The 24,550-nt window shown below is 41.9% G+C and overlaps 3 protein-coding genes across 8 annotated transcripts in view; 2 read left to right on the top strand and 1 right to left on the bottom strand.

Annotated features, from left to right (window-relative positions):
* Positions 1 to 572: 572 nt before the first annotated feature.
* proca (protein C (inactivator of coagulation factors Va and VIIIa), a) lies at positions 573 to 7,513 on the top strand. Of its 2 annotated transcripts, none has more exons than XM_071362633.1 (9): positions 573 to 713; positions 1,239 to 1,338; positions 2,438 to 2,595; positions 2,703 to 2,727; positions 3,062 to 3,172; positions 3,454 to 3,594; positions 5,969 to 6,087; positions 6,425 to 6,542; positions 6,830 to 7,513. In XM_071362633.1, the coding sequence occupies exons 2-9, from the start codon at positions 1,269 to 1,271 to the stop codon at positions 7,375 to 7,377; spliced, it is 1,290 nt and encodes a 429-aa protein (XP_071218734.1). In that variant the 5' UTR covers positions 573 to 713; positions 1,239 to 1,268; the 3' UTR covers positions 7,378 to 7,513. The 2 variants fall into 2 exon arrangements, with proteins under 2 accessions (XP_071218734.1, XP_071218735.1); XM_071362634.1 differs by lacking the exon at positions 573 to 713 and adding an exon at positions 743 to 1,049.
* Positions 7,514 to 12,469: 4,956 nt separating this feature from the next.
* Positions 12,470 to 18,628, bottom strand: dusp28 (dual specificity phosphatase 28). Its single transcript, XM_071362635.1, has 2 exons — positions 18,154 to 18,628; positions 12,470 to 12,717 (listed from the first exon to the last, which is right to left on the bottom strand). Exons 1-2 carry the CDS (start codon positions 18,511 to 18,513, stop codon positions 12,601 to 12,603), a joined length of 477 nt encoding a protein of 158 aa, XP_071218736.1. The 5' UTR covers positions 18,514 to 18,628; the 3' UTR covers positions 12,470 to 12,600.
* Positions 18,629 to 22,714: 4,086 nt separating this feature from the next.
* The window catches only part of wdr33 (WD repeat domain 33), a 41,930-nt gene continuing 40,094 nt past the window's right edge, over positions 22,715 to 24,550 (top strand). For 4 of the 5 annotated variants that reach the window (XM_071362636.1, XM_071362640.1, XM_071362637.1 and 1 more), the window contains exon 1: positions 22,715 to 22,906. The gene's annotated coding sequence lies outside the window, so the exon portion shown is untranslated. The remainder of the gene's footprint in view (positions 22,907 to 24,550) is intronic. The other variant, XM_071362641.1, reaches the window with a different exon arrangement.

The raw sequence follows: 24,550 nt of genomic DNA on the forward strand, positions 1-24,550 counted from the left end.
TAGTATCTTAAGAAGGCTATTTGATGCCTTCCCTCTTTCTGAGTTGTGAATTTGCATGGGAGTGTGTGTTACATAATTGAAAAATGAGAAGAATCATTCATATCTTCATGCCTTTCATGGACAGGGATGATTTGAGTTTGTCCGTACAGCGTTGTAATCCACCGTTGACGCAACTTAACATAATTTTCAGAAAGTATTGGTAACCCTTCTTATGAATTCCTTCCCCATTATGCATTATAAGCACATTCACAATGCCTTATGAGCTATGCATAATGCACTATCAACGACAGAGTTGCTAATAGCTGCTCATAAGCATCTATAACTACACACATAAAGTATTATGAGCAGGGAGCATGCTTGTTTGTACTATTTTGCATGTCATGTATCTCTTATATGTTTCTTACTTAATAACTATTAATGATTTAACAGAATGTGGTACATTATATAACAACATGTATGCACACATTAATGATAACATTTGATTTTATGTATATGACCTTAATTAATGTGTATTCATGTGCGCGTGCCTGTGCTTTTGCTCATTTGTGCGTGCTCAGGTTAGAATGGGAGGTGAGTATTGTGTTAGGGAACACTGACTGAGATAGACAGTAGTAAAACAGACTGTGGACTCACAGTAAACATCTGTAGTTAGTCATTAACACAGTTTAAACAGCACATCCCGTCAGTCCTGTCCCGGCCTTGTTTCTGAAGATGTAAGTAAAAAAATATATATTTTATGAATGCTTTGTTTTGGCATTTCTCTTTTTCATTGGAAAATTGTCTGGTTTGATCAATGATATGTTTTTATTAGTTGATGGCAAGGTCATGATTCAATGCTAATTCACTCTATGGGCATGTGTCCCTCTTCCTATCATTTGGACAGGGCCATGTTTGTAGAGATTCCACGGTCGCTAGTCGTATCTTTATAAACGTTGCATGAGGAAAGATGCAACCGAAGTAACCCAAAGCATAGGGAATCAGCACACCAGTTTGATATTTGAATCTCTGTTTTCTTCGAGAAGAACATTGAAGTGGAGATAATTGAGTTTGTAGGTCTTTAACTATCTGTTATGGGACCTCTATTTTTATTGAGCAATAATTCATGTGGTTTAATGAAGATATAGATCTTATACCAATACAACGTGTTAATACTGAGTGTTCGGCTACTGTGTGAACATCAGATTGATGTCAACATAAATCTCCATGCTACCGTTCACAAATGCGTTCCCTGTTGACAGTTTCCATTGGCTGCAGGGTCTGTAGATATCATGGGCGAGCTTTTCCTCTGCGTGAGTGCGGCTCTCGCTTTGTGGTCGGCTTCTGCTCTCAGCACATCAGGTAAAAAAAATTATCATCTGAAGAACCAGTAGCACGTTTTTCAATGGCATTAAACATTTTGTCCACCACCAATACGATGCGATCACCAGTAAGGTCACAGCTGTACGGACAAACAAGTGTTTCTGTATTTTTGTCATGTTTCTATATAGTATATAATAGTACTGCATGTGCAATAGGAGAGACCGGTGATTGGGTTGTGTGTAGGTAGCGAAAGTGTTGTGATTCCAAATATCACAGGGCTACAGTAATGCACAGTTCTGGTGCTTAAAGAGTTACATTTCCTGAAAGTTTGTGTGCCATGTTGCACAAGCACATTGAATAACATTCGAACCTTACAAGACAGTTCATTGAGGTCTAATATAAGTTGCATTTTGCAATGCAACGCAAAAATGAAAGTTTCGCCATGACAAGTTGATGGCAGGGGTGGAAAATGTACCCAAATGTCTTACTGTAGTAAAAGTAAAGAAACCTTCATAGAAAAGGACTCAAGTAAAAGTGAAAGTCACTCATTGAAATACTACTTGAGTAAAAGTCTAAAAGTATTTGGTTTTAAATGTACTTAAGTATTGAAAGTAAATGGAATTGCTAAAATATACTTAAGTATCAAAAGTAAAAGTATTAATCATTTCAAATTCCTTATGTTATGCAAACCAGAAGGCACATTTTCTTGTGTTTTAATTTTCTTTACTGATAGCCAGGGGCACACTCCAACACTCAGACATTAATTTAAAAATTAAGCATTTGTGTTTAGTGAGTCCTCCAGATCAGAGGCAGTAGGGATGACCAGGGATGTTTTCTTTATAAGTGGGTAAATTGGACCATTTTCCTGTTAAAATGTAACAAGTACTTTTGGGTGTAAGGGAAAATGTATGGAGTAAAAAGTACATTCTTTTCTTTAGGAATGTAGTGAAGTAAAAGTAGTTGTCAAAAATCTAAATAGTAAAGTTTAGTACAGATACCCCCAAAAATCTACTTAAGTAGTACTTTAATGTATTTTTACTTAAGTACTTTACACCACTGGTCCATAGTAGTCCCTCCCTGTTATAGCCGGTTTTCCTCCTCTTAATGCCAAATGAACATACCTGGTTTTGTTGGTCAGTGTTTTCCAGCGGTCCTGAGGCCAACATGCTTCTGCGTTCCAAAAGGGCCAACACCTTCCTGGAGGAACTGAAGCCTCCATCAATGGAGCGGGAATGCGTGGAGGAGAGATGTGAGTTTGAGGAGGCAAGGGAGATTTTCATAGCCAGGGAAGCCACGGTAAGCTGTTTTTAATTAAATGAAATGTTACGTTTTTGTGTATACCATTTATCAATTCTGTATGGCTAAGGAATAATATACATTGACCGTTTTCTACTACTTTTCAGTTGGAATTCTGGACGGTTTATACAGGTCAGTGAAGTCTTTTGTTCCGAATAGACTCATATATCCTTCTAACTGTCTTGCATTTTATACTGTTTATGTTGTACACTTTGTAAGGACATTGGCAAACATGCATATTCGGGAATCAGTTGAATGAACAAACAGATATCTACACAACGGTTAAACTACAAGCAAATGTTTTCCACCAAAACAGCTTCACTGTCGGTCTCCCTGTGTCAATGTACTGTACCTCTCAGACACAGCGTACAAAGCTTCTGTCCTGTGATGGAGAGAAAATGTTGCCATGTTGTTTGGCCTGCTTATCGGAGTTCAGGGTTACATCTGTCTTTGGTGTGTGTCTTAGATGGAAATCAGTGCATTTCAAACCCATGTGTGAATGGGACCTGTGTGGACCTCTACCAGTCCTATGCCTGCCGCTGCAATCCAGGATTTGAGGGAAAACACTGCGACCAACGTGAGCCCCTTTACACCGCTGTGTTTGATACGTTTGCACCTGCGATGTTCTTGACTTTTGAGTGTTTGTCGTGTATCTTTTTTCTGTGATCAACTTTTTGTTTTCTAATATATGAGAAACAAACATTAACATGTGTTTGTTATGTCTGTGATGGGATGTGAAACGTCTTTTCTGATGTGTGTTTTGTCTGGGAGAGTACTTGTTACGTCTCTGGTTCTGATTCTGTTCCTTGTGTCGGTGCTTCTTTGTGTTTTGGCTTTGATACTGTCTGTTGTGTTTAGCTAGCACAGCCACTAACTGTGCAATAGCCAACGGTGGTTGTGACCATGAGTGCCAAAACGATAAGGATGGCCTGAGACGTACCTGCAGCTGTGTCCGGGGATACCGTCTCCACCAAAACTCTAGACACTGTGTCCCCGAAGGTAAGAATTACTCTGGGGCCCTGTCTAGAAACAACCCTGGCTAGGGTTGTTTCTGAACCATGCCTGGCTCTCTTCTGTGGTACAGGGAATTCTCCTCAAACGGGATAACATTTATGTAGGGGATTGTCTAATTTGTAAGTATGTGTTGTAAAAATGTGTACAAGAGTACACAGTGTTTTGGAAATGTTCATCCATGTGTGTCTTAAACGAAAAACTCGAGCAGGTGGAGAAAGCAGAATGAGGCAGGTGGAAAGGACGGGACAGCGATGTTGTGTTTCCATCTTTGCTGACAGCGACGTTGTGTTTCCATAAGTGGATAAATTGGTCTAATTTAGCATGTATGGTAAAGCCTCAACCCTTAGATACCTCTTCAATTTGAGCAACAAAAAAAAGTTAATAATGACAAAATGTTTTGTGTTTTGTGTGACTACGTTGCCCAAATAAGTAAAGATAGAGATACGTTCTAATTGAGCGAGGCGTCAAAGCGAACAACCCACCCACCGTGCTTCGGTTGGGTCATTATAATTAAGCAATAATGAACGAGGGGGTGTGGTATATGGCCAATATACCACGGCTAAGGGCTGTCCTCGACGCAATGCCGAGTGCCCTATCACAAATCCCAGAGGAGCCTTATTGCTATTCTAAACTGTTTACCAACGTAATTCCAGCAGTAAAAATAACAGTTTTGTCATACCTGTGGTATATGGTCTGATATACCACGGCTGTCAGCCGATCAGCATTCAGGGCTCGACCCACCCAGTTTATAATTCAAAACCATGCATTCTAAAATAAATCACACACACCAGTGGCGGTCAGTGCCATTAAAGGGTGGACAAAATAAATTCATGAGCATGGCCTTATTTCTATTACAGCATATTGGAAGACTCTCATTCATACTCTATTCACCCAGTTCAATGTAACAGCGATAGGTTTAGGCTACTACCTGATACTACAATTTTCCCTATACTCATCATGAGGTTGCTACAACCTAGCCTATGAATGAAAGTTTACAACGTAGGTGCCCACAGGTCGAGAGACAAATTTGAGGTAACAGAGAGTGATACATGGCACACAGTGACATTCAATACCGCCTTGCACACTCTTGCCTGCACCTAGCTGATATGGGGTGTAATCATTAGTCCAACAGTTGCAAACAAGAGTTTCTATTGGACAAATTCAGCTATGTTTATCCCTGTTTTGTTCCATTTGATTGCGTTTAAGAAACTTTTTCAACAGAATCGGCGGAATGAATACACCCCTGATCACGTGTAAACACAGTTCACTTTCATAGCAGGCACGTTGTATTCCTTCTCGCATCTATGCGCTCTCCTCCTCTCACCTCTTCCCTTTGCTTGTGGACCTCAATGCAAAATCAGCTGTATGTGACCAGGCCAAAAAAACTTTCCAAGCCAACCCGCTACACACAGCCTACATCGTTGTCACCATATTAGCTAAAGTAACGTCAAGGTCAGCATGGCTAATAGAACTAACGCATTAGTAAATCCGCTACAATCATGCAGTAACATTACAGTGTACAGTCAGTAAGCAGTTACACCGGTGGGCCCGATGGCAATAAATTAGTAATACCAAAAGCTTACCTTGAATTGGAAGAGTTCCAGTGTTGTGTTGAAAAGTCATAGCCAGGGCCTCCCGAGTGGCGCAGTGGTCTAAGGCTAGCTGTGCCACTAGAGATTCTGGGTTCAAGTCCAGGCTCTGTCGCAGCAGGCCGCGACCGGGAGGCCCATGGGGTGGCGCACAATTGGCCCAGCGTCATCCGGGTTAGGGAGATTTTGGCCAGCAGGGATATCCTTGTCTCATCGTGCACTAGCAACTCCTGTGGCGGGCCGGGCGCAGTGCACGCTGACACAGTCGCCAGGTGTACGGTGTTTCCTCCAACACATTGGTGCGGCTGGCTTCCGGATTGGATGGGCATTGTGTCAAGAAGCAGTGCGGCTTGGTTGGGTTGTGTTTCGGAGGACGCATGGCTCTCGACCTTCGCCTCTCCCGAGTCCGTACGGGAGTTTCAGCGGTGAGACAAGACTGTAACTACTACCAATTGGATATCATGAAATTGGGGAGAAAAAGGGGGTGAAAAATACAACAAAAAAATTATAATAAGTTATAGCCAGCTAGCTAACATAGCACCCCTCTCTTTGAGCGGGGTGTTTCAGTAGGCTAAACTAGCTAGCTGCATTTGCTAGCTGTGAACTGAAAGTTATATATTTTTTAAATTGTTATATTTATATTTATCTAAAAATGATAACTTTTTAAATGTTTTTTAACTTTATAAATCTTTATGAAATTCACTGAGGAGGATGACTGCTTGTGTTTTAGTGTACAGTACAGTCTCTCTCCATTCCTTTCTTACCTTTAGGTGCCCACTCCTGTGGGCAGATACGGGTGGCCAAGACCTCCTACAGTAAACCCATTCAAGGACTACTGCCCTGGCTGGTAGGGGGAGAAATGGGCAAGAAGGGGGAGAGCCCCTGGCAGGTACCATCCATACCTTGATCCATACGCTACCCATACATTGATTCTGTTTCAGTACCCATGCACTACAACTGACATCAAAAGTAGTCAAGTGTCAAGATGATTCCACTTCCCAGCCCATAAAGGGAAAAGATAGACATTTCCAGATTTGCAGGGCAATATTATATTTTTCATTCATTTGGGGTTGAAACATCTAGCTGGATCTATACAACCAATGACGTGGGATGTGGAATCATGTTGACATTAGACTACAGCGGAAATCTGAAAACATCTGACGAACATACATTTAGGAGTGTAATACGGCTTTAAAAATTCCTAAAGTTGTTTGTGTGTGTCTTAGGCTCTTGTGTTGAATGCAAAGGGAAAGTTTCACTGCGGAGGGGTCTTAATTGATGAAAACTGGGTCCTCACCGCAGCCCATTGCCTGACCGGTAGCCTTCGCTTCAGCGTCAGACTGGGTAAGTCACATTATACCTTCATCACTACCCCGATACAAGGTGAGTTGATTATTGTGATTATTATTATTATACACTCCAGCAGACCAATCCTTCTCACCTTCTTCTCCCTATACATGGCCAGATTAGGGTAGTGTTCAATGCAAAGGAAAGGTTTAAAACCTATTGCAATGAAAAATGAGTGTTTCTTATCAGTGACTGTAAAACACTTTATCCTATGTTGCTGCAACCAGCTCTTTATCACTGATTATCCATATTTAACTTTCACCCATCTACTATTTCAACAACAGGTGACTACGAGCGCTATAAGTTGGAGGGCACCGAAGTCACCCTGCAGGTGATCAAGACCTTCTCTCACCCGAACTATGACAAAGACACGGTGGACAACGACATCGCCCTGCTGCGCCTGGCCTCTCCTGTCTCCTTCTCCGAGTACATCCTCCCGGCATGCCTCCCTAGCCGTGCTCTGGCCGAGGGTGTGCTCCACCTCAACGGCACACGCACAGTGGTGACGGGTTGGGGCAAGGAGGAGCAGAACTCCCAGCGCTTCACCTCAGCTCTCAACTTCATCGAGGTGCCGCTGGTGGAGCATGAGCTGTGTGCCCGTCAGATGGTCAACAACGTGACAGGCAATGTTCTGTGCGCCGGTGTGCTAGGCCGGCGGGAGGACGCGTGCGAGGGTGACAGCGGCGGCCCAATGGTCACCTTGTACCGTGATACCTGGTTCCTCATCGGCCTGGTGTCCTGGGGCGAGGGCTGTGGTGACGAGGACAAACTGGGCATCTACACCAAGGTGTCCAACTACAATGAGTGGATTGAGAGTGTGCGGAAGGGGTGAGACAAGGCTCCTGAGCCCTAAGACAAGTCCCTCTACGCTTCCAATTCCTTCCCTCCATCCTCCCTACTGAGTCTATCCACCCGGCTACAGTTCAGATATGTAACATGCTTTGTGAAATAAATCAACACAATCTCAAGTTTCACAGTTTTTCTTTAATGTTACTTATTCATTATTTTGTCATCTTTACAAACAAAGGTACAGTAGAATACTGGCCTTTGGTATAATTCACATTCTTTTTTTATTTAACTTGGCAATTCAGTTAAGAACAAATTCTTATTTACAAAGACGGCCTACTACGGCCAAACTCTAACAATGCTGGGACGCCAACTGCCCTATGGGACTCCCTATCACAGCCAGTTGTGATACAGCCTGGAATAACACCAGGATCTGCAGCGCCGCCTCTAGCACTGAGATAGACTGCTGCACCACTCGGGAGCCCAAAGCTATTTATCCCCTGACTGGGAATTGAACCCGGGCCGCAATGGTGAAAGCGCCAAATCCTAACCCCTAGACCACCAGGGAGAGATTCTAATCACACTTTATTTGGATAGTCCCATAAAGATGATCTAGAGATGGTCATACTATAAAAAAAACTATCTGTTGATAAGCAATTGCTTGCTAAGGTTAGGGTTACAAGTTTAGAGTAAAGGGTAAGGATTAAGGTTAGGGTTAGGTTAAGGGTTAAGTTCAGGGTTAGGATAAGGGTTAAGGTTTTCCTATGAGATTTACAGTGATATACTTTATTAAAGGGATTGTAGTTGCCTAATATTCAGCCCTAGTTCATACAGAAGTATTTTTTCTATTGGCTATTTCTACCTTGTTGTAGCACATACAGTATCACAGTTAAAGGCCAGCACTTGTACAAACAGTTGTACAACACTCTTTTTGAAATTCACAGATATACAGTCTCAATTATCATATGGTTGATTTCTTCTCTCTCGTCTAGATTTTTTTTGTCTCTTGTCTTGATTTTTTTATGGCTTAAACATGTCAGACACATAGCTTCGGTAAAGTCTCAAATATTTTAGGCTACACAAGCAGCACCTGGAACATAATGCATGTAAACAAAATGCATGTAATACCAAAGACAGGTCATAGATTAACCTATAGCAATGAACAACATTAAACAACACTGACAAAGGGAATAGAGTGTTAAAAATGTCTGAAAGCACCCAAGATGTCCCCCGTGTATACATTCAGCAGACAGTGTCATCCAGAAGCAATTAGTGCAAAGTGCCTTCCTTAAGGGTACGTCGACCGATCTTTCACATAGTTGGCTTGGGGATTTGAACCAGTGACCTTTCAGTTACTGAACCAGTGACCTTTCAGCTACCACTTGCCCCATATCCATGGAAGGGGAACATCTGATCATGGTTGCAAACAGGTTTACATGAAATGGGTGCTGGGATGCACTCCCAATAACAAATCAGGGCACCGTGGCGCCAGGGCACCCTGAGTTCAAAATGTTAAAGTGGGCACCCATATAAGCGCCATATAAGAACCCCAACAGCCAAATCAAATCAAATTGTATTGGTCACGTACACATATTTTGCCGATTTTATCGCAGGTGCAGCAAAATGCTTATGTTTCTAGCTCCAACAGTGCAGTACACCGAACAATATAAAACCATACACAAATGAAAAAAATGTAATGAAAGAACTTAAGAAATATCAGAACAAGCAATGTCAGAATCCAGAATATATATATATATACAGTGCCTTTTACTTTTTTCACATCTTGTTACGTTACAGTCTTGTTCTAACATGTATTGTATTTTAAAAAATCAGCAGCAATCTACACACAATACCCCATAATGACAAAGCGAAAACAGGTTTTTAGACATTTTTTAGAGCTCCGAGACAGGATTGTGTCGAGGCACAGATCGCTGGAAGGGTACCAAAAAATGTGCAGCATTGAAAGTCCCCAAGAACACAGTGGCCTCCATCATTCTTAAATGAAAGAAGTTTGGAACCACCAAGACTCTTCCTAGAGCTGGCCGCCCGGCCAAACTGATCAATCGGGGAGAAGGGCCTTGGTCAGGGAGGTGACCAATGACTATGTACATAGGGCAGCAGTCTCTAAGGTACAGGGTAGAGTACCTGGTGGTAGCCGGCTAGTAACAGTGACTAAGTTCAATTCAGGTTACTTGGCAGAGGCCGGCTAGTGATAACTATTTAACTGTCTGATGGCCTGGAGATAAAAGCTGTCTTTCAACCTCTCGATCCCAGTTCTGATGCACCTGTACTGTCTCCTCCTTCTAGATGGTAGCAGGGTCAGACTGCTGCTCCACTTGGGAGCCCCCAGTAGGTGTGTCCAAACTTTTGACTGGTACTGTATATGTATATATCATCATTTACATTACTGTAAGTGTTTATTTAGTAAAACAACATTTAATGCATCTTCAAAGCTACAAATTATCCTAGCCGCGTCCTCAGAGCAATCTGTCGTCCCCACTTGCATCGAAGACCCACTACAATTTGCATACCGCCTCAACAGATCCACGGATGGCGCAATCACCATCGCACTGCACACCATCTGGACAAGAGGAATACCTATGTAAGAATGCTGTATATTGACTATGGCTCAGCCTTCATCACCATAGTGCCCTCCAAGCTCATCACTAAGGTCAGAGCCCTGGGTCTGAAACCCGCCAGGTGTAACTGGGTCCTGAATTTCCTGACGGGCCGACCCCAGTTAGGGAGTGAAGGTAGGCAACAACACCTCCGCTACGCTGATCCTCAAGACGGGGGCTCCACAAAGGTATGTGCTCAGCCTCCTCCTGTACTCCCTGTTCACCCATGACTGCGTGGCCATGCATGTCTCCAACTCAAACATCTAGTTTGCAGACGACACAACAGTGGTAGGCCTGATTACCAACAATGACTAGACAGCTTAGAGGGAGGAGATGAGGGCCTTGGCGGAGTTCTGCCAGTAAAATGAACCTCTCCCTCAATGTCAAGAAAGAGAAGGAGCTGATCGTGTACTTCAGGAGACAGCAGAGTGAGCACGCCCCTATCCATATCCATCGACCAGAGAGGGTGAAAAGCTTCAAGTTCCTTGGCGTGCACATCACTGACAACCTGAAATGGTCCATCCACATAGACAGTGTGGTGAAGAAGGTGCAAAAGCGCCTCTTCAACCTCAAGAGGCTGAAGAAATTTGGCTTGGCCCCCTAAGACCCTCACAACTTTCTTCAGATGCACCATTGAGAGCATCCTGTCCAGATGTATTACCGCCTGGTACAGTACGGCAACTGCACCGTCCGCAACCACAGGGCTCTCCAGAGGGTGGTGCGGTCAGCCAAACACATCACTGGGGACACACTGCCTGCCATCCAGGACATCTGCAGCACCCTGTGTCACAGGAAGGCCAAAAAGGTCATCAAGGACCTCATCCACCCAATCAACGGCATGTTCACCCCACTACCATCTAGAAGGCGGAGACAGTACATGTGCATCATACTGAAAAACTGCTTTTATCTCCAGGCCATCAGACTGTTAAATATTCACGACTAGCTGGCCTCCACCCAGTATCCTGGCTTGAATTTTTGTCACTGCTACTAGCCAGCTGCCAACCAGTACTCAACCCCGCACCTTAAAGAACACTGCCCTATGTACAATTGAACACTGGTCACTTTAATAATGTTTACATACTGTTTTACCCACTTCATATGTATATACTGTATTCTAGGCAAGGCTCATCCTATATAACTACTGCTGTACACACCTTTTCTATTCATATACTGTCCATAATGTCTATACACACCATCATGTTCATATATATATTTATATTCCGGACTCTGACATTGCTTGTTCTAATATTTCTATATTCCTTTCTTTTTATTTTGGGGATTTGCGTGTATTGTTTTGTATTGTCAGGCATTACTGCACTGTTGGAGCTAGGAGCATAAGCATTTCGCTACACCCGCGATAACATCTGCAAAATATGTGTACACGTGACCAATACGATTTGATTTGATTTGATGCTTTATCTAGTCAATAGCAGCCCTCTATTGTGACTTGTTGTATTACCTGAGCACAGGTCATTGCACCTGCTCTACATTAGCTGCTATAACTAACGTTTAACGGCTAAGACTCGTTAAATCCCTGCAGAGTTAAGATTCAGTATTGCTCAGATAAATATTTCATGTGCAGAGGAGAAAAGTTTCTGAGCTGTAGAGACTTCAACGCAAAAAGTCTGTGGTAGTACATCTCCACAAAGCAGCCCATCTGGTTTGTCATGTTTTTGACTCTATTCCATTGTAATACTTCCCTCTAGAGGTTAAAGGTGGCACTGCAACAGCCTCTTCAGTGTTTGTACAGGGGCACGTGCTGTCAATGACTATAGAGCCAGAGTAACACTCTCTATGCAACCCCATGGAAATATACATTATTGTGACATATAATTTAAGAGATTGGGTTGATTTATGAACCAACTGTACATAATGCATTATGATGGCACTTACATTGTCTATTATCACCCACTTGTGCATTATAATACCTTTTTTCCATTATATGACTTGCTATAAGCATTCATAGCAGTGCATGGCTCCTTTCAGCAGGCTTTTTAAATGCCTAAAGGCTACACATGTATTCATAACACATATACATAGACATATTTTTGCTAAAAGGACTCCATATGGCTTATTAGAAGAAATTATATAAATGCATACATGTAATGAATTTAGAATGCATTACAAAGCATGTGGCTTTGTAACGCATTGGCTTTGTAATGAACAAATGGAGGGTCATTTTGAGGGTAAAAAGTAGCGCTTCTCTTTGGTTCTCTAAGGGGTAGAGAAGGCCAGGATCGCACAGGGTGGAGTTCGATGTAGAAGTAGAAGTAGCCCCTAGCCTACCACCGATCTAGGATCAGATTACCCAACCTAAAATCATAACAACCATTAGGAGGATGGACAATATCGGACCCTGGCCCAGCGATTATAGGGGCAACTTCTACCAACTCCAGAGGTGGGGGCTCCATCCACCTTTTTAGATACAATGCTAGTTTCCCAGACACAGATGTCCTTTAAAAATGCTATGTAAAACGCATGTATCATTAAACCTAGTCCTGGATTTAAAATGGAGATGCTCTATTGACCACGGTTTTTAATCTAGGATTAGGCTTAATCTGTGTCCGGGAAATTGGCCCAAAGAGTTTCAGGACTGTCGGTTTACGGTGGAGAGCTGCAGGGTCCTAGAGGGCGAGGCATTTGGCACAACGTTAGGTTGGGGCGTTGTCCACCTCCCCCCGCCTCTTTTTCAGCTCTTGCTCATATCTTTCCAGCTGGGCCCAGAATCCCGAGTTGGGGTCCACCACTGAGCGTGAAGTCCTCACTTTCTGGAGAAGAAGGCGAAGAAAAGGAGTGTATAATGGTAATCAGTTACCTGATCAGCCCTGGTACATACATACTGTACCTGAATCACACAACACATTGGGTGCATCTCAATACTCTAATATGACTTCCTCTCCTCTCCTCCTGATGCAATGACAAAGAACTGGGCAGGTATTTCAAGCAAGCAAAGTCTTGGTAAGCATCCTTGATATAGCTTTAACTCAGCCGTGGTTAATTTCAGATCATTGAAGATGAAAGAGAGGAGACGAGGATAGGAGACTAAAGGCATGCTTCTCAGCTGAAACAGTTCGGAAGAGTTTGTGCATACAGTACCAGTCAAAAGTTTGGACACACCTACTCATTCAAGGGTTTTTCTTTATTTTTACTATTTTCTACAATGTGAAATAATAGTGAAGACATCAATGAAAAATAGTGAAGACATGAAAAAAGCCTAGCCAGCTCTGCTAGATGAGTAGAATGGAGAGTGAAGACGTATTCTCTTGTTTGTGTCGGGAAGTAGCGTTAGCTAGCAAGCTAGCCAACTTTAGCCAGTTAGCTTGGGTGTGAAGCAAGAAAAGTATTATATTTTATGAGAGTTGGATCAAGATCAACCTTGCTCCTTAGTAGATTTTGGGGTTGAATAATCCTTGTGAGAATCAAGGACAGTGGATAAGAGATAACATGTTAAAGTGGCCTCCCTATGAACAGAAGTTATCTTTGTTTTGACTATAATTGAAAGGCTAATTTAATAGCGAGGCGATTTCGATGTAATACGTTGTGTGGCCTAAATGGTCTGCTGGAATAACCTTGTGAGAATGGAGTCGTATTTGAATCACTGAATCATGAACTGAATGTATGCTTGTAAACAATTGCAAGTGTTTGTTTTCTTACTTGTAGCCTACTCAGGAGAGACAGTTGCCTAAATCTAATGAATTCTGATAATAGCGGATAGGCAATTGCAATAGAGCTGTGACCATGATCATGATAAAACAAGGCTACAACAGCAATGGATCGAAGTTTTGGGTGGTAAGAGGCTGTGATATTGTGCCCACCGAAATTTGTTTTTGCCTTATGAATTGGCTGATGTATTTTATACATTTGGCGCATTATCTTCTAGTAAGGAGAGAATAATCATGGTTTGGTTTCTTTTATTTTCTAAACCTTACGATGGGTGACAGTGACTAAGACATTGATAAAGAGGGTTGATATACACTTAATGAGTGTTGACAATATGTGAATGGTAATATGTTATTTGTGAGTTTTTTGATAGCACTCTAATGATGCAATGTTTTAGTAAAACAAGGTACAAGGTTAAATAATGAGTAGAGTGGTAATGGAGACTACTGCGCCCATTGCATTTGGGGGGGATGCTGCGATGCAAGCCTTAGCATCTTTTCAAAAGAGCAGCAACAAATCCTCTTGAAAGCAGCAGGACAGGAAAATGGTACATAGCGGTGTATGGCCTCAGTTAGATCAATAGTGGTTCATAAAGATTACGCTCTTTATGTTAAGGGAGACGTAGGAGACCACGTCTCAAACAACTTTTTAATAGATGCCTGTGATCAAATATCACTGATTCCTTATGCTAAATAAATTGACACTTTTTTCCAGGAGAATGTGGGCAGTCATTTTTTTTCTCTCTCTTTGAAACTTTTCCCAAGGCTATGGTTTTTGTGAAAGAGCAGTGAGTTCAATTCTGCAGTGTAGTTAGTATAAGAGTATCTGGATTAGGCTGTAAACTACCAAATTAAATAAAGCCTGGCCATTTTTGTTGCCATATGATTGTAACGGCACTCCTCGGATGAAGAAGGAGACCAAGGTGCAGCGTGGTAGGCATTCATGATTTTTAATAAACTGAACACCTCAACAAAATAACAAAGTAGAAAAAACGAAAGCACACAGTTCTGTCAGGCTACAAAAACAGCTAAACAGAAAATAACTCCCCACAAAACCCAAACAGAAAATGACAACCTATATATGATCCCCAATCAGAGACAACGATAGACAGCTGCCTCTGATTGGGAACCATACTCAGCCAAAAACACAAAGAAATAGAAAACATAGATTCTCCCACCTGAGTCACACCCTGACCTAACCAAACATAGAGAATAAATAAGGATCTCTAAGATCAGGGTGTGACAATGATTTACCTTACACACACCAGCAGGCACACAACCTACTGGTTATGAATATGGGTTAGTGCCAAGGTATCTTAAAAGGGCATACACATGGAATTTCCTGAAGTTTTTCTTTCCTGAGTTTTAATTGACCACATGTGAATTCTTCTGATAAGAAATGTACTGTAAACTTACTGTAAACCTGGGATACAAAATGTATGAAATTATTTATTGTTTTTCATGAATTAGTCTAAAATAGTAAGAAACACTTATTTAAAGGGTTTGAATGACCTCTAACCTCTGTCCTGACTTTCTAGTGTGGTTTGATCATCCTCACTGGAAAGCAAAAAGGTAATTTGTACTGATGTTAATTACGGAGGAGGTTATAATTAATTGTTCTATTTGTAATTCGGACCACGAGAAGGATAGTCCTGTCTCTAGTTTATTTTTCTATTCCTTGAATCAAGTTATGGGTACAAATTCTTCTTTATGTGTCACGTCTGCTCCTGCTCCTCCCTTCCGGCGTACGACGTCGCCAGATTACTAACCACCGATCCTGGGATTCATCACACCTGGACTCCATTACCTTCATCTCCTCCCCTTTATGTCACTCTCCCATGTTCACTCACCAGTTGGTATTGTTATTGTGTATCAGTGTTCTGCCTCATGTTAGTGTCGTGTTTTTGGTTTTGTTGTTTTATTAAAACGTTGCACCTGCTTCCGACTCACCGCCCCATTACATTATGGAGTTATTATGGGTAGTGATTCTAATTAGATTTTGTTATTTTAAATTGTTTTGTTTTATTTCTTAACCAGTAGTGTTGTTTTTACAGTCACTATGGTGAGTCATGTGTCAAGATGGGGAATTACCCATTCCAATTTATCATGGTATCTGGGAGACAACACCAGAGGCAGATGACCAGAAGATGAACCCAAAGTGGCTTATGGTGCCCCCAATCTATATGGGGGGTTGAACCAGCTATGACTGAGCAATCTTGGTATCAGGTATTTAAGCATGGTCTGTAAAGGGTAGGCTCTCGGCCCAACAGTCAAGACTTGAGTTGACGGTTTCATTATTACATCACCTCCAGGCTGTGTAAGGGCTATCTGACCAAGAAGGGGAGTGATGGAGTGCTGCATCAGATGACCTGGCCTCCACATTCACCCGACCTCAATCCAACTGAGATGGTTTGGGATGAGTTGAACCGCAGAGGGAAGGAAAAGCAGCCAACAAGTGCTCAGCATGTGGGAACTCCTTCAAGACTGTTGGAAAAACATTCCAGGTGAAGCTGGTTGAGAGAATGCCAAGCGTGTGCAAAGCTGTCATCAAGGCAAACGGTGTCTACTTTGAAGAATATAAAATATAAAATGTATTTAGATTTGTTTAAAACTTTTTTGGTTACTACATGATTCCATATGGGTTATTTGAAAGTGTAGAAAATAGTAAAAATAAAGAAAAACCCTTGAATGAGTAGGTGTGTCCAAACTTTTTACTGGTACTGTAAATATATATATTTTTCTATATATATTTTTACTATTTTCTACATAAGTCCAAAAATGGATGTAGCAACTACAGATTGCCCCTTTAAGTCTATCAAAAGTGTGTGAGTTTGACTTTGGATGACGACAGTAGTCACACCACACGCCTATTCCTACTCTTTTCCCACGATCCATCAAACCCATTTGGTGTGTCATCATAGTGTTCTCTGACTCGTGGTCAGACTCACTCAAGTGGAACAAACTTAAATTTGAGCCTTTTTTCAATGCTGATTTGAAGGTCATTGAGAAAACAGAGAACTGTCAAAGATTTTTTTTCGCAAACATCCTTTCTGAATTGAAAAGTAATACTTGAAGTAATCATCTAGTTTTTCAAAAGTATCTGTAATCTGATTACAATATTTTAGATGTAATCTGTTACTCCCCAACCCTGTCTGTAATCAAATCAAATCAAATTTTATTGGTCACATACACGTGTATAGCAGATGTTATTTCCGGTGTAGCAAAATGCTTGTGCTTCTAGCTTCGACAGTGCAGTAATATCTAACAAGTACTATCTAATAATTACACAACATATACCCAATACACACAAATCTAGAAAAGGAATGGAATTAAGAATATAAAAATACATGGACGAGCAATGTCATAGAATAAGCTACAGTAGAATAGTATAGGATACAGTATATACATATGAGATGGGTAATGCAAGATTTGTAGACATTATTGAAGGGACTGGTGTTCTGTATACCACCCCTACCTTGTCTTAACACAACTGATGTGTCCAGATGCATTATGAAGGAAAGAAATTCCACAAATTAACTTTTAACAAGGCACACCTGTTAATTGAAATGCATTCCAGGTGACTACGTCATGATGCTGGTTGAGAGAATGCCAAGAGTGTGCAAAGCTGTCATCAACTACTACATGTGTTATTTTATAGCTTTGATGTCTTCACTATTATTTTACAATTTAGAAAATAGTAAATATAAAGAAAACCCTGGAATGAGTAGGTGTGTCCAAACTTTTGACCGGTACTGTATATTGTTCGTTTTGGACTTCGGTCAAGGGTTTTTTCGTCTGTTTGGGCACACAACATTTTTTCTCTAGGCAAGCCAAAGTCTGTAGCAGAAGTCTATGCCCCTTCGTCTGTGATTGGTCAACAGTAGGGATTCTTCAATAAAGTATTTGTTGTCATTCAATGAGAGACGACTCATTTTCATGCACATTTTTCATTGTCAAATACTGCACCAAACATTTAAAATGCGCAACTAAGATCTCTTCAGCAAAAACTTCCAAAATGTATGTCAGGTTTCTTGAGTTATCTTATAAATGAATTCTGACTATTTTGAGGAAGCGTATACTGGCTACGGCATCTCAAATTGGACAAACAGTACCATTGCCGCTTTTTTCTCGTTGTTCACGTGAAGGTCTTTTAGGGGAGCATGCCAGCACACTTCGGTTCGGTTCGCCTATCAGAGTTCGGCTAGGTGCCGGGAGAACTGAAGAATGCTGAGGCCTTTGAGATGCACTCATACGTTTTACAACCAGAAAAACAAAGACAGACAGATAATCAGTTGATTATTCTACTTTGCATTAGAGGCTGAGTTTGGGTGAATTCAATTTAAATTCAGTCTATTCAGGAGGTCAATGGAAAAGTCCCAGTTATTGTCAATGAGGATTTTGAGTATTCACTTTGTGAATTGACAGAGCTATTAACCATCTAGCCCTGGAAAGAAGCACAATTACATTAAAATGACAATTAGACCAAAAGCCATCTTTAACCCATCACTCCCATCCACTCCTCCCTCCCTCTTGTTTATCACCTACCGTAAACGCCTCAGCCAATGAGAGCTTGCGGTACTTCATGAGGTAGGCCACACAGATGGTGGCCGAGCGGCTGCGGCCGTTCTTGCAATAGACGACGGTGTGGCCTCCCTTGGATGCCTCGTCCCGGATAGCGTCTGCACAGCTATCGAAGTAGCGGTAAAGGTCCTCACTGGGGTCGTCGTAGACGGGCACACGCAGCGCAGCGATGCGTGACGACTCGGGGAAGGGCTGCTGCTTGGACACGTTGATGCACAGCGTCACTGCCTCCTGCTGGATGAGGTCGTCAGTGCAGGCCGAGCGTGCGTTGCTGATGAACAGCGCGTTGGTGACCTTGCACAGCTGGAGCTGCGGCTGGAGCATTTTCGACGGATGACCTTTGACCCTGGTGACACGTCGACCTTTGCTAACTAACCCTGCGCTGCGCTCACACACTCACTCGCACCAATGTCAACTTTACTTTCTCCTATTTCACGTACATACATGCACTTGCGTACAACACTTTCGACTTGTATCTTTCCCACAAACACTTCACAGTGACATTCTCACACTACACACACTGCACACAAGTAGATTCACACTTTTCTCGTGCACCCCCTAATGACAATATAAACACATCCAATCACACTTAAGGTGACATTCATCCATTCCACAAACATACATACACTCACGAAAAACCGTCTACGCACTTGCTCTCTTACTGCAACACACACTCTTCATAGGGAAACTGTCTCTCCTTCAGGCTATGGCATGTGGGGGTTGTCATGTCGGTCAGCTCTGGCCATCTGACTCTGTCCCAATAGCAAGCTATATTTATTGTAGGGGGTAGGCAGGTCCACGGTCAGGCACTCCCTGGGTCCTAACACCAGTTTGATCACGTTCGAAGGATCCACAGTGATTGATATTCTATGTGAAGTGCTGGGGTTAGATTTAATAGAGTAGGTGGCCATTTTTAGTGTGGTGATCATGCAGTGTGCACCCACACACATATGCACAACACACACACATCTGAAGAGTAGATTAGAGAGGAGATTGAATTATATAAATTAAAAGAGTATAAATTCACACAGTGGGGGATATGAACTATACAAAAAAAGGACACATTTGAAGCTGGTTATGTGTGATGGAAAACACATGAGTAATACAATTCATTATGACCATAAACACACCAGTATTCCACAATCATAAATTCACTGAAATCCTATGAACTAATAAGAATCTCATTGATTCAGAGACATGCACACACACAGACTTGGTGCCAGTCTGTGCAGCTGTCCTGTTTGCTGTGTCACCACCACCCTATCCTCCTGCTTCATCATCACTGGACTTTGGAGGTGAAACTCTGACTGACTCAGCAATTGCCTGATGCCTACTCCAGCCCATCCATAGCTTACAGTATTTATCTGTCTTTCTTTCTTTCTTTCTTTCTTTCTGTCTATCTGTCTGTCTGTCTATGTGTATGAAGTGAGAAGGCGGACTGTGTTGTACCCTCTGTCCTCTCTGAAGGGGTTAGTGTGTGAGGGCTCTAGCCTGCTGCTCTCTCTGAGGAAGAACATCCCGAAAAACATAACCTTCCTCTCCTTTCACCAGGACACGCACATCTCAACCTCCATATATGTGTGTCTGTATGTGTGTCAGTTGTTTTAGTCTGCCCTACACATAAAACTGTTTTCACTGTTCTATGAAGTCTATGTGTGTTCTCAGTTGTGTTTGATTTAATTTAGTTCCCAGACACTTCCACCCAAATGCGCGAAGAGTCTGGTGGGCCAACACGTGTGGCGAGAGAGAGGAAAAGAGACGCACCGATCTCAGTTGTCTGTAGGTATATTTAGCTGAGGGCGAGGGAGCGAGAGAGAGAGAAAGAGATGAATGAAGAGGCTAGTAACCAAGCGCTGTAAAATTATATCTTCAAAGAGTACAGCTAGGTTGTTGTATAGGTTTATGCAAAAAAAATGGTTTCGGGTTTAAAAACATGGCCACAAAATAACCTTTATACATTGGGACATTTCTACTTTACAGTGGGCGGATTGGATTATGCTGAGCCGCGGGGCACTGGTCTATGGCTTGTGACATGAACAGCAAAAGCGATGAGGGAGGAATGCCCTTCCCTAATCAACAGTAACCTCTCTGCACCACTCAGTCATGTTGTCAACAAGGCATTATGGTGCATTGTCCAGAAACATACAAACACATAAAATATATTGAATTTGAATTTTTAAACTAGTTTTCATTGGGATGGCAGATTAAGCGTTTATATCAAAAGCAAACCCTTTTGCATGTGAAAACACAAAATCCTACTCATTACTCCACATGCTTACGTCATTTTTGTTTTGAGACGACTTCGCCATGGGCTTTGAACAGGGAACCTGGTTCCAAAACGAATGGAATCAACTTTTCCGCCTCGCGAAAATAGATTGCAGTCAGTGTGCAGTATAAATGCAGTTCGAGTGCATTATAACTGCAGTATGCTGCAAATACTTCATCCAAAATAACACTGTTTTTTTACTGCAGTAATTTTGCAGTCTAACTTCAGTTATTCTGCAATTACTGCGTCGAAAAAAACACAGTTGATTTGGCGTACACATCACTGACAAACTGAAATGGTCCACCCACACAGACAGGGTGGTGAAGAAGGCGCAACCTCATGAGGCTGAAGAAATTTGGCTTGCCAACGCTTCATTGGGGACAAACTACCTACCCTCCAGGACACCTACAGCACCCGATGTCACAGGAATGCCAAAAAGACCATCAAGGACAACAACCACCCGAGCCACTGCCTGTTCACCCCGCTACCATCCAGAAGGCGAGGTCAGTACAGGTGCATCAAAGCTGGGACCGAGAGACTGAAAAACAGCTTCTTTCTCCAGGCCATCAGACTGTTAAACAGCCATCACAGACTGGCTGCTGCCTACATACAGACTTGAAATCATTAGCCACTTTAATAAATGGAACACCAGTCACTTTAATAATGATTATATAAAACTCAGCAAAAAAAATAAACGTCCCTTTTTCAGGACCCTGTCTTTCAAAGATAATTCGTAAAAATCCCAATAACTTCACAGATCTTCATTGTAAAGGATTTAAACACTGTTTCCCATGCTTGTTCATTGAACCATAAACAATTAATGAACATGCACCTGTGGAACGGCCGTTAAGACACTAACAGCTTACAGACGGTAGACAATTAAGGTCACAGTTATGAAAACTTAGTACACTAAAGACTCTGAAAAACACCAAAAGAAAGATGCCCAGGGTCCCTGCTCATCTGCGTGAACGTGCCTTAGGCATGCTGCAAGGAGGCATGAGGACTGCAGATGTGCCCAGGGCAATAAATTGCAATGTCAGTACTGTGAGACGCCTAAGACAGCGCTACAGGGAGACAGGACGGACAGCTGATCGTCCTCGCAGTGGCAAACCACGTGTAACAACACCTGCACAGGATCGGTACATCCGAACATCACACCTGCGGGACAGGTACAGGATGGCAACAACAACTGCACGAGTTACACCAGGAACGCACAATCCCTCCATCAGTGCTCAGACTGTCCACAATAGGCTGAGAGAGGCTGGACTGAGGGCTTGTAGGGCTGTTGTAAGGCAGGTCCTCACCAGACATCCTATGGGGTGGACCAGACAGGACTGGTAAAAAGTGCTCTTCACTGACGAGTCGTGGTTTTGTCTCACCAGAGGGGATGGTCGGATTCGCGTTTATCGTCGAAGGAATGAGCGTTACACCGAGGCCTGTACTTGGGAGCGGGATCGATTTGGAGGTTGAATGTTAATACAAATATTTACACATGAAAAGTTTGCTGAAAATAAACGCACTTGACAGTGAGAGGACGTTTCTTTTTTTGCTGAGTTTATCTTGCATTACTCATCTCATATGTATATACTGTATTCCATACTATCTATTGCATCTTAGCCTATGCCGCTCTGCCATTGTTCATCCATGTATTTATATTAATATTTTCTTATTCCTTTCCTTTACTTAGATTTGTGTGTATTAGGTATTTGTTGTGGAATTGTTAGATATTACTTGTTAGATATTGCTGCACTGTCGGAACTAGAAGCACAAGCATTTCGCTACACTCGCAATAAATTGAATGCCCTTATTATTATTTGTAGTAGTAACAGTACCATAATTATGTGATGACATTAGGAATCTCTAACTGCAGGCTTAATGTAGTCAGTCATGTTGAAAAAAAATGTAATCAACTTTTTACCCTTGAGGAAAACGATTGCAATAAGAGTGCAGTATAACTGCAGTATGCTGCGTCCAAAATAACATTTTTTTTTACTTCAGTAATTTTGCAGTATAACTGCGGTTCAACTGCGATTAATGCGTCCAAAATATCACAGTTGACTGCCGTTACTGCAGATTTTAAAACTGCAATATTTTTTTGTAAGGGCGCCGGTGCAATAGACGCCTACCCGGGCGCCCGGTCCAGATGATCGAATCCCCTTATTGTTATTATTATTATTATTATTAGTTGTAGTAGTAGTACCAGTACCCTAATTACGTGATGACGTGTGAAACTCCCACCGCAGGCGTAATGTAGTCAGTCATGTTGAAAAAAAATAGAAGCTGAACGAGGAGAAAGCGCCGAAATGGAGGCCGGCGTAGGTGGCTAAACACGAGAAGTGACAAACCGATACATTTTCAATAAACTTTGAGGCGCTTATGATTCTCAAAAAGAGTATATCTGAGAAGAATCTAGTTATCCATAGCTAGATAACTCTGCATTGGATATTGTTGGTGAGTTTCTAAGCATCGCGTTGTTGTTGTAAAGACGACTTCCACCGGGCGCCATTTAATTACGTTGTCAAGTCAGGAACAAAACATCAATTTGAAGAGGAACGGATTGTGAAGTCTATTTTCGTGTTAGACACAAACCTTGAAATAGCTTACTATCCATCCATACGCCGTAAACTAATCCCTTAATAGTTTGGCAGCTAACTAACGTTTTTCTTTGTTATTCATATTGACCTACGTTAGCGTGTTAGCTAAGAATTGGCTAGCAAGCGTTAACGTTAGCTGGCTAGCCACCACCTCGTCCATTTCCAAGACTAGTAACGTTAATGGCTTGTTGACATCAACTTAACTAGTTAGCTAACTTTAGGCTTAGTTTCCCACAAATAAAATACTATTGGGGTCTTAACTATTGCAGTTGGTCAACAACTTGGATAACAACCAAACCAGCCAGTGTAACTTCACGTTAACTTAGCTAATCAACCGATCACTGGTTGCCAGGATCTACTGTGCGCTAGCTAGCATTAGCTGGTTAGCTAACTAGCATAGAAACCTCGTGTGCTGCTAGCTAGATAACGTTACCGCGGCAAGAAATTCAGACTCATAGAACAGAAACAGTAGCCAGCTAGCTTATACATTTAGCTAGCTGTCTTAGTAACCAATAGCTAACCAACCTTAGTTAACTACTGGTAATTAGCTACCTCTCTGACTCTGGACATAATAACGTTTCGGGTAACTTTAGTTAGCTAATCAATTAGCTTAAGTTGATTCCAGTTAACGTTAGCTAGCTACCTCCCAACCATGCTGGCTTTGGACACTCATCCCAGTAAGCTATATTTTGGACCCGGGCTAGGGGTACAAATAAAGTTGTTTGAATAGTTGCATATGTTGCCCTCACAAGGTAGCTAGTGAGTTATGTTTGTCAATTAAACTGTTTTATCGCTTACTTTTAAAGTTGTCAATTATACAAATCCAACAAGGAACAATTGCACACCGAATCACTGCATATTTCCTCACTAGTGTCCTGGTTATAATGGACTGTCCTTATGCACAAAATAAAGTGGATTATATTATGGACACATGTTGGGAAAATGTTGATGTATTGAAAAGAATGACATGAAACCATTTTGTCAACTGTAGCCTATTTGATACGAGTCATTTTGTGAAGTTTCTGAGCTTAACGTTTGATAAAGGGTATTACTGCCAGTGGGTTCTATTTTTATTACCACATTATGTAAAATGTCTGCTCATTTAGTTATTTACATGTGAAAGTGTAATGAAATGCATTTTGATTAGCCTTGTGATACAGTTTGTTTGTTCTTTAGGCAACTGTGTCATTGTCATGCCAAACACGTTTCATGCTAAACAGGTATGACATAACATGTATGACATTGATAAAGGAGTTGGCTACAGTGTGGGACCAGAGCATGTTGGGATATTGCTTCATTGCCCAATTAATATAAGTGGTCCCACTCTTTGATGATAAACATATTAGTATCACATCTAGTTGTAGGATATATTTGTGTTTTTATGTTTCTGGTCATTTTCCTTTATGTAAACCCAGCCTTCTGCCTATGCTGTGTGTAAAAGGCAGAAGGCAGCTGGGAGTGTTTTCTTTGACGTCATTGAGATGTTTTCTGCAAATGTGTG

The sequence above is a fragment of the Salvelinus alpinus genome, chromosome 23 (assembly GCF_045679555.1).
Source record: "Salvelinus alpinus chromosome 23, SLU_Salpinus.1, whole genome shotgun sequence".
Taxonomy (NCBI): domain Eukaryota; kingdom Metazoa; phylum Chordata; class Actinopteri; order Salmoniformes; family Salmonidae; genus Salvelinus; species Salvelinus alpinus.

What these genes read in the sequence shown, in the direction of transcription:
- proca (XM_071362633.1), top strand. Translation starts at nt 1,269, where the DNA reads ATGGGCGAGCTTTTCCTCTGCGTGAGTGCGGCTCTCGCTTTGTGGTCG. An exon ending in ATTCTGGACGGTTTATACAG is followed by an intron (nt 2,728 to 3,061) that starts GTCAGTGAAGTC and finishes TGTGTGTCTTAG; the next exon opens with ATGGAAATCAGTGCATTTCA. An exon ending in TCGCTTCAGCGTCAGACTGG is followed by an intron (nt 6,543 to 6,829) that starts GTAAGTCACATT and finishes TTTCAACAACAG; the next exon opens with GTGACTACGAGCGCTATAAG.
- dusp28 (XM_071362635.1), bottom strand. Translation starts at nt 18,513, where the DNA reads ATGCTCCAGCCGCAGCTCCAGCTGTGCAAGGTCACCAACGCGCTGTTC. An exon ending in CATTGGCTGAGGCGTTTACG is followed by an intron (nt 12,718 to 18,153) that starts GTAGGTGATAAA and finishes CTTCTTCTCCAG; the next exon opens with AAAGTGAGGACTTCACGCTC.